General features: G+C 44.0%; 1 protein-coding gene across 1 annotated transcript in view; it reads left to right on the forward strand.

Moving 5' to 3' along the window:
* Positions 1-5,559: 5,559 nt before the first annotated feature.
* LOC101864350 overlaps positions 5,560-13,098 on the forward strand; it is a 9,035-nt gene continuing 1,496 nt past the window's right edge. The window contains exons 1-4 of the mRNA XM_005111716.3: positions 5,560-5,905; positions 9,209-9,368; positions 10,438-10,584; positions 11,888-13,092. Of these exons, the coding sequence (XP_005111773.1) occupies positions 9,249-9,368; positions 10,438-10,584; positions 11,888-13,092 (1,472 nt within the window). The 5' untranslated portion in view covers positions 5,560-5,905; positions 9,209-9,248. The remainder of the gene's footprint in view (positions 5,906-9,208; positions 9,369-10,437; positions 10,585-11,887; positions 13,093-13,098) is intronic.

Genomic DNA, 13,098 nt, shown 5'->3' on the forward strand with positions numbered 1-13,098 from the left:
TGTCCACGTACATACAGTTATCCATATATGATATGTAACTTGTCCACGTACATACAGTTATCCATATATGATATGTAACTTGTCCACGTACATACAGTTATCCATATATGATATGTAACTTGTCCACATACAAAAAGTCACTTATCTACACAGTTTTATGTATCCCATGACTTTGACGTTTCTGAAATGACTCATTACGTCGTGCTGTGTATAGAGATCTCCGTGGTGTATCCCACAGGCCCTGGTGCCCTCCACCAACGACCTGACGTCTCTGCCGCTCACCGCCCTTCAACATTGTCTCCTGCTTCTGTCGGAGGTCGGAGGTCAAGCCGCGCTCATCCTGCAGGTGGGTGGTTGGTGGGGGCTCTGCTGTGGTTGCCCCTTCTTTCCCGATCAAACCTCTATAGTGCCTATCTCTCCTCCTTCTTTTCTTTGTATGTTACTCTCTTGTAACATTTCTAATCAGTGGGTGGTTGGCAGGGGCTCTGCTGTGGTTTGCTCCTTCTTTCCTATCAAACATCTATTATACTGCTTATCTCTCCTTCATTTCTTTGTGTGTTGCTCTCTTGTAACATTTCTAATCTTTGGCATCTGGCTGGGTGACCAGATGGGGCGTTTTGCACTGCGTCTTAACCCTATCCGTACGCCCTGGGGTCATTTTGTACCCCCGGGGTTGTATTCTTCACATCTTAGAATACTTCTAGTACGAAGATCTCTTTGAAACTTTCAGTATTTCTCAAAAAATAATTTTGACAGACTACTATGCAAAGCGTATGGATCGGATTTACGGGTAAATTTCCTCTTTGGAAAGTGGTGGCACAGAGTTCCCCACGTCGTATGGATACGATAGTAAAACACAACGTACGGCTAAAGCTATTCGATTGGCGACACACGTGCTGCTTATTCTTCATGCCTTTTAAGTGGCTGTTCAGTTTTAGTTTTATTAAGACATTTACGGGTTAGTAAAGGAAAGCCCCAAAAATGGCACGGGGCAGCCGCTTTTAATGTTTGACGTTGTGAAAATGTTAAGTGTCCTTCCTTGGTTGTGAAAATGTCAAGTGTCCTACCTTGGTTGTGAAAATGTGAAGTGTCCTACCTTGGTTGTGAAAATGTTAAATGTCCTACCTTGGTTGTGAAAACGTTAAATGTCCTACCTTGGTTGTAAAAATGTTAAATGTCCTACCTTGGTTGTGAAAATGTGAAGTGTCCTACCTTGGTTGTGAAAATGTGAAATGTCCTACCTTGGTTGTGAAAATGTTAAATGTCCTACCTTGGTTGTGAAAATGTGAAGTGTCCTACCTTGGTTGTGAAAATGTTAAATGTCCTACCTTGGTTGTGAAAATGTGAAGTGTCCTACCCTGGATTGAGAGTAGGCGACAGTCATGTCCCTCCACTTTATGACCTTTTTGTGTTGCAAGTGCTGTAAAATTCTTACTTTGTGGGTGGTTGGCAGGTGCTCTGGTGTGGTTTGCGCCTTCTTTCCTTCCAAACATCTATCATCCTGATCTCTCCTCCTTCTTTTTTGTGTTGTGTTTGTTACTCTCTTGCAACAGATCTAATCTTCGGCACTTATATGACCTTATAGTGTTGCAACTGCCGTAAAACACTTACTATAACTAAACTAATTCTTCCTTTTACTAAAACTGAACTCAACCTCATCTTGCAGGTCTGTGCTCTGGACTTACTGAGCATGGTACAGGATTTGTCGTCAGGGAAGAAGAGAGGAGGACATGGAGGGAAGCTGTTGGAGGGAGAGGAGGGGAAGGGAGGAGAAGGTGAAGAGAGGGGGAAGGGAGGAGAAGGTGAAGAGAGGGGGAAGAGAGGAGAACATGGAGAGGAGGGGAAGAGAGGAGAAGGTGAAGAGAGGGGGAAGGGAGGAGAAGGTGAAGAGAGGGGGAAGGGAGGAGAACATGGAGAGGAGAGGAAGGGAGGAGAAGGTGAAGGGAAATTATGGGAGGAAGGGACGGGGAAAGAGGAGGGGGACGGCGGGGCCCTGCAGCGCCAGATGTGTGATATTCGCAAGAGTGTGCGGTTAGTCAGGGAGGAGAGTGTTCGGAGCAGTCTGATGAAAAAACTGCGGTGACGAGGAAGCAGACGGCGTGGAGCACCCACCGACAGCCCACACTTTATGATGAGACGACTGTTGTTGTGGCAGGAAGAGGCTGATGATACTTGTTGCTGCCCCCCCCCCCCCCAGGGCAGTGCTACTGACTGAAGTGTCTTTAGGCCATTCCCAAAGGGGGGGATACTAGCATGTTCTTATGCACAGTAGAATTGTAAATGGACTGATTTATCAATGTCATGCTCATACTGTGCCGGAACAACATAGGGGGAACTGCTGCTTTTTCTTTCCTCATCCTCACTATCGTCATTTTTCCTCTACTTTTTTTGTATTTTGTCACTCTCTCGTGAACTGCTATTTCCGGGGTGCCTTGATAGTCGAAGCAGACTTTGTGCTGTTGGGGCTAGAGAGGTGAGCAGAGTAAGCCTGAATCCTCGTTTGAACTTCTCTGTTGACATCCACCCCTTGGCGCTCATATGACCTTATGCAGTTGTGAGTGCTGTAAAACCTTACTAAAACTAACAACATAAATATGGCGTGTTGGCTGAAGACAGCACTTTGTTGGAATTTGTGATCATTTAGAATGGTGATTGTGATGGTAAAAATAAAAAGAAGTTCAACAATTGCGCTTTAGATGAAAGAGTTTAAACCAAAAAAGGGAAAATGAATGTTCAGTCTGTTACTGTTACATAATTGATAATGGTGCAGTTGCTGTATATTGTTCTGTGCATGTCTGTGAGAAAAGTGTTCTCTTGCCGTATTCACTTCTTGTACAGCACAGTGGGATCAAGTGTAAGTTCCTCTCTTTTCTTTGTTCAAGAAGTTGGAAATGTTGGTTTTGTTATGTTTTTGAAATAAAAAATATGAATTTATCAAATCTCTGAGATTGCTTGTTTTTTTGTTTTTTTTGTGAAGGGCTGTAATATCAGCTTAGTTGAATGAATGGATGAATGGATGAATGAATGAATGAATGAATGAATGTTATTGATCTCTGGCAAGAAAGTTTACATGTTTTCTACTGTGCATAAGAACATGTTAATGCCCCCCCCCCCCCCCTTAGGCCATTCCCAAATGGGGGATATTAACATGTTCTTATGCACAGTAGAATTGTAAATGGGCTGATTCATGTCACGCTCATAACTGTGCCTGATCTACAACAGGGAACTGCTGCTTTTTTCTTTCCTAATCCTTACTGTCGTCATTTCCCTCTACTTCTTTTGTATGTTTGTCACAATCTTGTGACCTTCTATTTCCACGGGTGCTTTGATAGTGGAAGCAGACTTTGTTCTGTTGAGGTTAGAGAGGTGAGCAGAGTAAGTCTGATTACCTGTAATGACTTGTCTATTTACATTTACCCCTTGGTGCTCATATGACCTTATGCAGTTGCAAGCACCGTAAAAACTCTACTAAACTAGACTAAGTTCATGGGTTGACTACAAGTTCATAAGTGTAAATTATTTCTTCCTCTCTCTCTCTGTCTCTCTTTCTCTCCCTCCCTTCCTCCCTCTCTCCCTCTCCCTCCCTTCCTCCCTCCCTTCCTCCCTCTCTCCCTCCCTGACTCCCCATAGTACCGTAGAGAAAAGTACATGTAGTTGAAATCCCCAGTGAGAAGTTTGTAAAGCTTTGTGTCCACTTTGCTTGGTACTTCTGGTGGTGTACATTCCTGTCACAAAAACCACCTCTTTCTGTGACCTTAGGTAGCCTGACAATGAGGAAAGGGCCGTTACATTATGGGGCCTGCCACCGTTGCCCTGGACAAGAAGAATGGGGACATGGACTGCAAGACCCTTGTACGATACAGGCAAAGCACTTCAGTGGGTGGTTGGCGGGTGCTCTGGTGTGGTTTGTTCATTCTTTCCTATCAAACACCCATCGTCCTTCTTTTTTGTGTTTGTTACTCTCTTGTAACACATCTATTCTTCGGCACTTATATGACCTTATTGTGTTGCAAGTGCCGTAAAACTCTTACTAAAATTAGACTTTCGTTCGTGGAGGGGCAACAACAGCTATTTTAACATAATACAAGTTACAACCGATTTGATTCGTGACTTTGAAAACGAACGCATTTGATTTCGAAGGTCACAGTTGATTTAGTCAAATTGGGTCCAATTGTGCCCAAATAGTAGCTTTTTGCCTCATCCATGAAACCCTATCTAGCTGGTCCCATCTCCTCAGTCACATGAATTCGATTGGTGAATTGGTGGTGTGAACTTGGCCTAAGACTTGTTGCTGTCAGTGGCAGAAGATATAGATTTCTAGATCTACATTCAATTCCTGAGTGGGGAGTTTTTTACACACAGCCCCGAGAGGTTTTGAGTTTTTTACAACACAGCCCGGAGAGGTTTTGAGTTTTTTCAAGACAGGCCGGAGAGGTTTTGAGTTTTTTTTAACACAGCCCGGGTTTAACCTGAAAGGCAGGGGAAAGCTGCTAGCCTCCTACATTATCGAAACTGTGACTTGTTCTTGTTCTTGTTCTGGTTCTGGTTCTTCTTCCTTCTTGATGACAGTGAGACAGTCAGGCCGGTAGCACACAAACTGTTCACTTCTCTGTAGTTCCTCGATCTAGGCTGCCATAACATTTCCTCTCCTGTGGTGAAGAAGATTGCTACGTCGGTCACGTCTGTGCTAGCCTGAGGGTTGGGAAACGAGTACAGTGCTGCAGGAAATGGCAGCTGGTCTTTAGGTTCTGGTCTGGTCACATTTATTATTGTTACCATTATCCGTATCATTATCAGTATCATTGTACATTCCAACTCGCAGTTTAAGATCATCAGCTGACAAAAAGAAATTTATTTTACCATCTGTGAAACTTAAAACAATGGGTGAAAGGGCATTTGAATACCAAGGCCCCAAGATCTGGAATGCTTTACCAAGTACGTTGAGAGAAATCAAATCTTTTGATTCATTCAAATGTCAGCTGAAGTCGTTTCTGTTTTTAAATTAATAAGATGAATATTATTTTGAATAATTTTCTTTAGTCAGAACACAACGTTTCATGTTACTGTTGTATGTTGTACTGTATTGTAAAGCGCTCAGAGCATGTGTACTTTATTCGGGGTTGAGCGCTATATAAATGTCATTTATTATTATTATTATTAATATTATTATTAGTATCATGATCCTTTTACTTTAGAGGCAGTTTTCTTCTATCCATTTTATCTGGACCAAGGGCGTAGGGGATAGGCTTCTCTTTCTTGAAACAGATTAACGTGTTTTTATTTATTTATTAATTTTTTTTTTTGGGTGGGGGGCGTGCAAAGCAAAAAGCGAAACCAATAGGCAACGGGTGGAAAAGCGAAACAGAAGCTCAACGTAATACAAAACTGCTCAGCTGCATAAATCACACTCACCATCATTTAGCTATACTGTTCCTGGTTTTCTATTTTGGAGATCGAAAAAATGAGATTAAAAAATAAAAAGTAATTTGAGAAAAGCAATGGCTTAAAGTTAAACATTTGTATAAAACGATAAAAGAATTGGGGCCTCATTACTTAATTCATTAAAAAATAATTAAGATAGATTCTCATTATTATTTTATTTAAAAATATAGGCCTATATCCTTACTGGTTTTGTTTTTATCTAAAACAATCAAACTGAGATGTAAATTTTTCTGTTGGAAAAATCTCACGAACGTAAACACGCGAAGTTTTTAATAGCCAGGCAATGTTTTCGTTTTGTTTTCGCTGAAGAAGTCCCAAGGCCAAGATCATGACAATTCACTGTACAAGATGGCTGCTTACCTGTCTATCTCCATGACGATGGCTTCGAATGATGTTCTTTGAGTTTTTCCTTTAAATTTTCAACGTTGCATTCGATCAACAAGACGCCATTTTAATCATTTTGGTTGGTTTTGGTTATGATCCCTCTTTAATGTCATAAGGCAGAAGGCCAATAAGGGTCTGTCTCTCAATTTTATGTTTCTTTCAAAAAAACAAAAAAACCACAAGGAAAACAACCGGAGTGTCTACGTACACGATAACCGGGCTCCTGGTCTCAGTCTCAACGTACACGATAACCGGGCTCCTGGTCTCAGTCTCTACGTACACGATAACCGGGCTCCTGGTCTCAGTCTCTACGTGTACACGATAACCGGGCTCCTGGTCTCAGTAGGCTCTACGTACATGGTTACCGGGCACCTAGTCTCTCCTAGACTCCGTATGTACACGATAACCGGGCTCCTGGTCTCAGTCTCTACGTACATGGTTACCGGGCACCTAGTCTCTCGTAGACTCAGTATGTACATGGTAACCGGGCACCTAATCTCAGTATCGGTGCATTTTCGGTAAGGCCGTCGTTATTTGGACTCGGGTCCGGAAAAAAGGAAGTGTCTTCGTTCTATAGATCTAACGTTCAGTGCTTCCAATTTTCCGCCATTTTTTAGTTTCCCCCACACCTTATCTGCCGATCCAATGCCCGCCGCCTCATTGATACGCCCCCCCCCCCCCCCCACGTTTCCCACTTTCTTTGTTGTAGAAAAAGGTAAAATTGAAGATTAGCAGACCACCTGGCATCTGCATATTATGAGCTGTGTAAAAAAAAAAAAAAGACCGATTCGTTCAAATACACAAGCCTGTGTCATATCGATTGTTTACCAAGAAAAAGTTGTGTTGCTGTGTAGAGCTGAGCATACGGCAACTTTTGATTCCATAGACCAGCGCACAATTCATTACGTATTCATTACGTAGATCTACGTCAAGACTAGCTTATTATTGTAATAATGATAAGTTGCCAGGGGGAAAAAGACCGACGCTTATGCGACGTTCAAAGCCCGGACCGATAGTGCCCCCCACCACCCTCCCCGACACGCACACAGCCACACGTGTGCAGGCCGCCCATCCGACCCCGACACACGCTAACGAGCCATCTTTAATTGCTTCTGATGACCTTTTGACAAATAAACATTTATTAGAAGCGCTATAACTTTTCAGGCCGGCCTCAAATTCATCATAAGATTAAAACTCAGCTCCTGCACAAAACGCCTTTTTGCCCGAAGTGATCCCGGTCTCTACCCAGCCTGAGGCGAGTCACGAGTGAGGCAGGACAGGAAGCCGGAGTCACGAGTCACAGGAAGTCGGAAGTGATGTCATGCTGAACAAGAATCAGAGTCCGAATAACATTTTTTCATATTCGGACTCGAGTCCGAATAATCACTTCGTTTCGGTAATTCCCACCCCCTTACTTGAGCCTAGATCTACATCTATATCTAGATTTCTAGATCTCTATGCATTTGATGCGTGGCGAGCTAAGATATCAAAGCTAACAACTGCAAAACATCAAATTATTGTAAAATCAGAGGGGCAAAACCCCCCACCATATTTTTATTAGGTCAGGGAGGCAAGCTTGGGGCCAAAACCGGTGAATAACAATTGCGGGGTGGGAACTACCGAAAAAGCGCCTCAGTATCTACGTACACGATAACCGGAATGAAAATAAATCAATATTTGCCCTGTGCTGTCACTTGCTGAAAAAAAAGAAAGCCATACAAAAGCGTCTTGTCGGGCTCACCATCGTGACCAGTCAGTGAACCTGTGCTTTTGCATCACATTGAGTACCGGTTGGGGTCACCAAAGTTCAAAGTCTGTGCGCTGCAAAGTATAGGGCTTGGGAATGGGGGGATTATTGATTTTTTTAAAAGGTACAGTCGGGGGAGGGGTGGGGATGAAGGCAACACCGGACGACAAAAACTAAACTTGGAGTTCTGAACGAACTGCCCGGTTACCGTGTACGTGACACTGAGACTACGTGCCCGGTTACCGTGTATGTGACACTGAGACTACATGCCTGGTTGCAGGTTACTGTGTATGTAGATATTGAGGCTACATGCCCGGTTACCGTGTACGTGACTCTGAGACTACATTCCCGGTTGCCGGTTACCGTGTATGTAGATATTGAAGCTACATGCCTGGTTACTGTGTACGAAGACACTGAGACTACGTGCCCGGTTGCTGGTTACCGTGTACGTAGACACTGAGGCTAGGTGCCTGAAAAGAAAGTTCTCCTTCCTACTCATCATATAAAGATAGATGAGAAGAAGACACTATGTTAAAAAAATAAGTGGAAATATGATTCATTCGTTCCAACAATGGAAGAATTCTCTTTATCATCAAGAATAAACCAGCTTGGGCCGGGGAAACAGTAGAAGACTTGGAGTTTTTTCTCCTGCTTTTTTAGTATGGACTTTAAATCTCCGGCAAGCCGCTCTCAGCAGCTCACGGTAGGAACACGGTAGGAACTGCTGTACCTGTGAGCCGCTGGCAGCGGCTTGGGCACATTCTTTTACAACGACTTCCAAGTCAAATTACTTTTTGGCTATTGCTAAAAACAGGTCTTTTTTATCGGTTGTTAATTCATTAGATGAAGAACTTCTATCAAAATAGGTTCACTTGTTTTGATATAAAGACTAATTTAGTGACGTATGTCACTTTTAGATTTTGTACCAAAAGAGGGCCCCGGTATAGTGTGTTTACCCCCTCGGAGACAAAGAGTTGATTTACCTGAGGGGTCATGTAGCTTTTCGTAATCTCCACGCATCCAGTATTCTATTCTTTGTAAGTCTGCTTCATGTGTCTTCTTTTCTTCTTCTTCTTTTTCTCCTCCTCCACCCCCTTTTTCTCCTCCTCCACTCCCTTTTCTTCCTCCTCCTCCTCCTCCTCCTCTTCTTTTTCTTCTTCTTTTTTATTATGCTATTTCCAAATTGTTTTTTTAATCGAGGGTGTTATGTATGAGTCAGTTCAGTGTGATTGGTTTGTTTGACTGTGCCTGTTTGTTTGTTTGTTTGACTGTGTTTGTTTATTTGTTTGACTGTGTTTGTTGATTGTGTTTGTTTGTTTGTTTGATTGTGTTTGTTTGTTTGTTTGATTGTGTTTGTTTGTTTGTTTGATTGTGTTTGTTTGACTATGTTTGTTTGATTGTTTGTGTTTGTTCGATTGTGTTTGTTTGATTGATTGTGTTTGTTCGATTGTGTTTGTTTGATTGTTTGTGTTTATTCGATTGTGTTTGTTTGATTGTGTTTGTTTGACTGTGTTTGTTTGACTGTGTTTGTTTGACTGTGTTTGTTTGACTGTGTTTGTTTGGCTGTGTTTGTTTGACTGTGTTTGTTTGGCTGTGTTTGTTTGACTGTGTTTGTTTAATTGTGTTTGCCTGCAGTGAGCTGAAGGGCTCCTCTCGTTGAGTCAAGGTGGGTGCCATGGCCAGCAAAACGCCCGGGGAAGGCGATGCGTCAGCTGCCAGTAGCGACGCGCCTGCTTCTTCTTCTTCTTCTGCTCCTGTGCAGGCAGACGGACCGGGAGTCTACTCAGACCCAAAGGTATTGTCCAGCAGAGTCTATGTCAGTACTCAGACCCAAAGGTATTGTCTAACATAGTCTATGCCAGTACTCAGACCCAAAGGTATTGTCCAGCAGAGTCTATGTCAGTACTCAGACCCAAAGGTATTGTCCAGCAGAGTCTATGTCAGTACTCAGACCCAAAGGTATTGTTTAACATAGTCTATGTCAGTACTCAGACTCAAAGGTATTGTTTAACATAGTCTATGCCAGTACTCAGTCCCAAAGGTATTGTCCAGCAGAGTCTATGTCAGTACTCAAACCCAAAGGTATTGTCCAGCAGAGTCTATGTCAGTACTCAGACTCAAAGGTATTGTTTAACATAGTCTATGCCAGTACTCAGACCCAAAGGTATTGTCCAGCAGAGTCTACGTCAGTACTCAGACCCAAAGGTATTGTCCAGCAGAGTCTACGTCAGTACTCAGACCCAAAGGTATTGTCCAGCAGAGTCTACGTCAGTACTCAGACCCAAAGGTATTGTCCAGCAGAGTCTATGTCTTGTGCAAGTTTTCTTTCTTGAAACCCTTACTAGTGTCGTCGAACAATAGCGTATGTGTGGTGTGAGGGAGATAATGTGTGTGTGTCACGGTGTGCTGGAATCATTTTGTTCCTCAATTTCTGGGCATGTGGAGTCATTATTATCATCTGAAAGCTGATTTATTTGCCTTGCTTCCAATGAAATAAATATCCATCTATCTTGAATAGAAATCAAGATATTTGCCGCCTGGTTTCAGTTGTGAAATCAGCGAAAAAATGGCCGCCAAAGTTTGGTAACGCCAATAGTCAAAGAGCCTTTAAAAACAGAAAAATGACATATTTTGTACCTTTAATCAATGTTTTTCAGTAAAATTCACGTGGAAATGTGTTGATTTTTTTGTGGACAAGACGTTAAGCTAAAAAATAAAAAATTGGTTTACGACTGTTACTAGTTACCTTGGATGACGATGTTAATTGAGCTCGACAAAAATCTCTATTGCTTTGCGGTGGAGGTTAAAGATTTTGTGGCACTGAGGGGGTTCATGATAGATTTGAAACTGTGTCACGTCTTCAGCGGTCCAACCAACTGCTGCGGTCTGCTGGCCTGTGCTTCAAGGACAGGCTGTACACGGATGTCACGGTGGTCGTGGACGAGACGCGCTTTGACACGCATCGGCTGGTCCTCGCTTCTTTGTCCGACTTCTTCCCTCCCTTGTTCAAGGTAAACAACTGTTGATATTACGTACAATCGAAATTGTCCGGGACGGTCACCCAATGGCGACCCCAGTGCTTTCTGGTCCTATCTCTAGTTTTAATAACAGTGAAACCAGTTCATCACAAAGAGTGAGCAATTTATATTAAAAGTGATGATGTGTGTAATGAAATTTTAGAAATGATTTATGGATATTGGGTTATTGTGGACTTTTGGCATGAACACAGAGCGTGTTCTGTGGTGTGGTTAATCCATGCTGTGTCTTACACTGGAGGTTTCATCAATGTTTAGTGGGTGGTTGGCGGGTGCTCTGGTGTGGTTTGCTCCTTCTTTCCTATCAAACATCTATCGTCCTGATCTCTCTTCCTTCTTTTTTGTGTATGTTACTCTCTTGTAACACCTCTAATCTTCGGCACTAAAATGACCTTATTGTGATGCAAGTGCCGTAAAACGCTAACTGAAAAATAAAATGATGGATGTTTCTTCTTCCTCCCCCACCTGGTTTGACTAGAATTGATGAAATATATAACACCACAAGTATAAAACAGATACAAAGCATTATAAACGACACATCCCACCCCCTTTCCGCGCAAATTGTCAGATCACACAGAGGCAGATATATACCTCTAAAAACAAAGAAAGAAAGAAAGAAAAGAAGTTTTTTTATCATTTAGCATAAAGGCTTTTGTCAGAATGAGCATAGATGTGTATTGCTCTTAGAGTATGTGTCTATATAACTCTACAGGTTATTTGTAATAAAATTCCTGCATGTGGTTGAATGATGCATCTGATGTGGTATGTACATTTTGTCAGCTTTGCTTCTCTTTTTATATTGAAATGTAATGAGAGAAATAGATAATTTAAACATCTGTGTATACCTGCATGTGTTTTTACCGTCCTGTACAGCCAAGAAAAACTTCCCTCTGGGATTGGCGTCGGTGGCCTAGTGGTTAGGCTCTCGGACTCGCAACCGTAAGGTCGTGGGTTCGAATCCCGTCAAGGGCCCGACGTTGTGTCCTTGGGAAAGGCACTTTACACGAATTTTCCTCACTCCACCCAGGTGGGAATGGGTACCCGGCTATAGACAGCGAAAGATCTTGTCAGTTTGTTAGTGTTTGAGCGCTTTATCGGCTGCTTGCACTGTATGCTTCCCGGGAAGCTGAGAATGTTTCGGAGTGTTGTATGGTCTGCTGGGGTAATAATATAGTGTAAAGCGCATAGAGCCTGCTGTTGAGCGGGGACATGCGCTATACAAATGCTATCTATTATTATTATTATTATTATCTTACCTTATCTTACCTTACCCTACCAGCTGGACCAGACAAACAGCGGGGAGGTGACGCTGCACGAGGTATCGGCCCAGGACTTTGCCGTGCTGCTCCGGTTCGCCTACACGGGAGAGATCTCTCTGACCAATGACAACGTCCAGGGGATTCTGATGGCTGCCGACTACCTCAGCATCGGCTTTGTGAGGGAAGCCTGCGAGCTCTTCATGGCCCAGAATCTGGACTGCGACAACGTCTGCGATGCGCTCAGATTTGCCGTCAACTACTCTCTGCCTCACCTGCAGAATGGAGCGGAGGGGTTCTTGTGCAACGACCTAGATACTGTGTCAAAGACGCCAGGGTTTCTCGAGATGGACCCGGATTTTCTCGCGTCTTTTTTCGACAAGGACGATTTGGTGCTGTATGGAGGAGTGGTTCTCAAATCTGTGGATCGCGAGGAGTTGGTGTTTAAAGCTGTGCTGAGGTTTTTGTCTCAGATTCCTGCGCCCGACCCTGCTGTGTTTGAGCGCCTGATACAGACCGTCAGACTTCCGGTGCTCTCCAAGGAAACCATGAAAATATGTGCGAAAAAATTCAAGAATATCGAAAAGAATGAGATTCTGAAGCGCTACATGAAGATGTGGGAAGTGGCGACTCGCTACATTCACGACCAGAAACAAGACTACTCGCTGACGGAGCCTATCGGGCAAGACGTAGAGGGGATCCCCGTGCCGTGGCTCCACCCCAGAAGACTGGCAGCGTTCTCCATCAGTGCGGGGTCCACTCGGTACGCGGCCGGGGGTCAGGTCGCGCGCTGCAGCAACCCGCCGCAGTACCTCTACAACGACCCCAACTTGGAGATCAGCCAGATCGACGTGTGGATCCGCCGCTGGGACGGCCGGCCTGTGATTGGTGGGCTGGCCGTGAAGTACCGCAAGCCGCTGGACGACAGCCGAGGCGACCTTGAGTACAGGCGGGGCAGCATGTACGACCGCTGGGAGCGCCACCACATGGTGTTGCAGCCGCGCGAGTACATCGTCAAGGTGATCGTGGGCAGCGGCTACCTCATCGACCGGCTGGGCTTTGTCACCAGCTCAGGGCGCACACTGGGCCCGTTTGGCGGTCCGGGCGGCGGGAAGCACATCGAGAGGGCACCCAAGGGGGCCATGTCCTATCTGCACGACATCAACTGTGACACGGTGACCACACAGGGGGCCGGCGCCATCTACAACATGATGCTGCGCTGGATCACGCTGGA

Source organism: Aplysia californica, unplaced genomic scaffold, assembly GCF_000002075.1.
Source record: "Aplysia californica isolate F4 #8 unplaced genomic scaffold, AplCal3.0 scaffold01108, whole genome shotgun sequence".
In the NCBI taxonomy this organism is placed as follows: Eukaryota; Metazoa; Mollusca; class Gastropoda; order Aplysiida; family Aplysiidae; genus Aplysia; species Aplysia californica.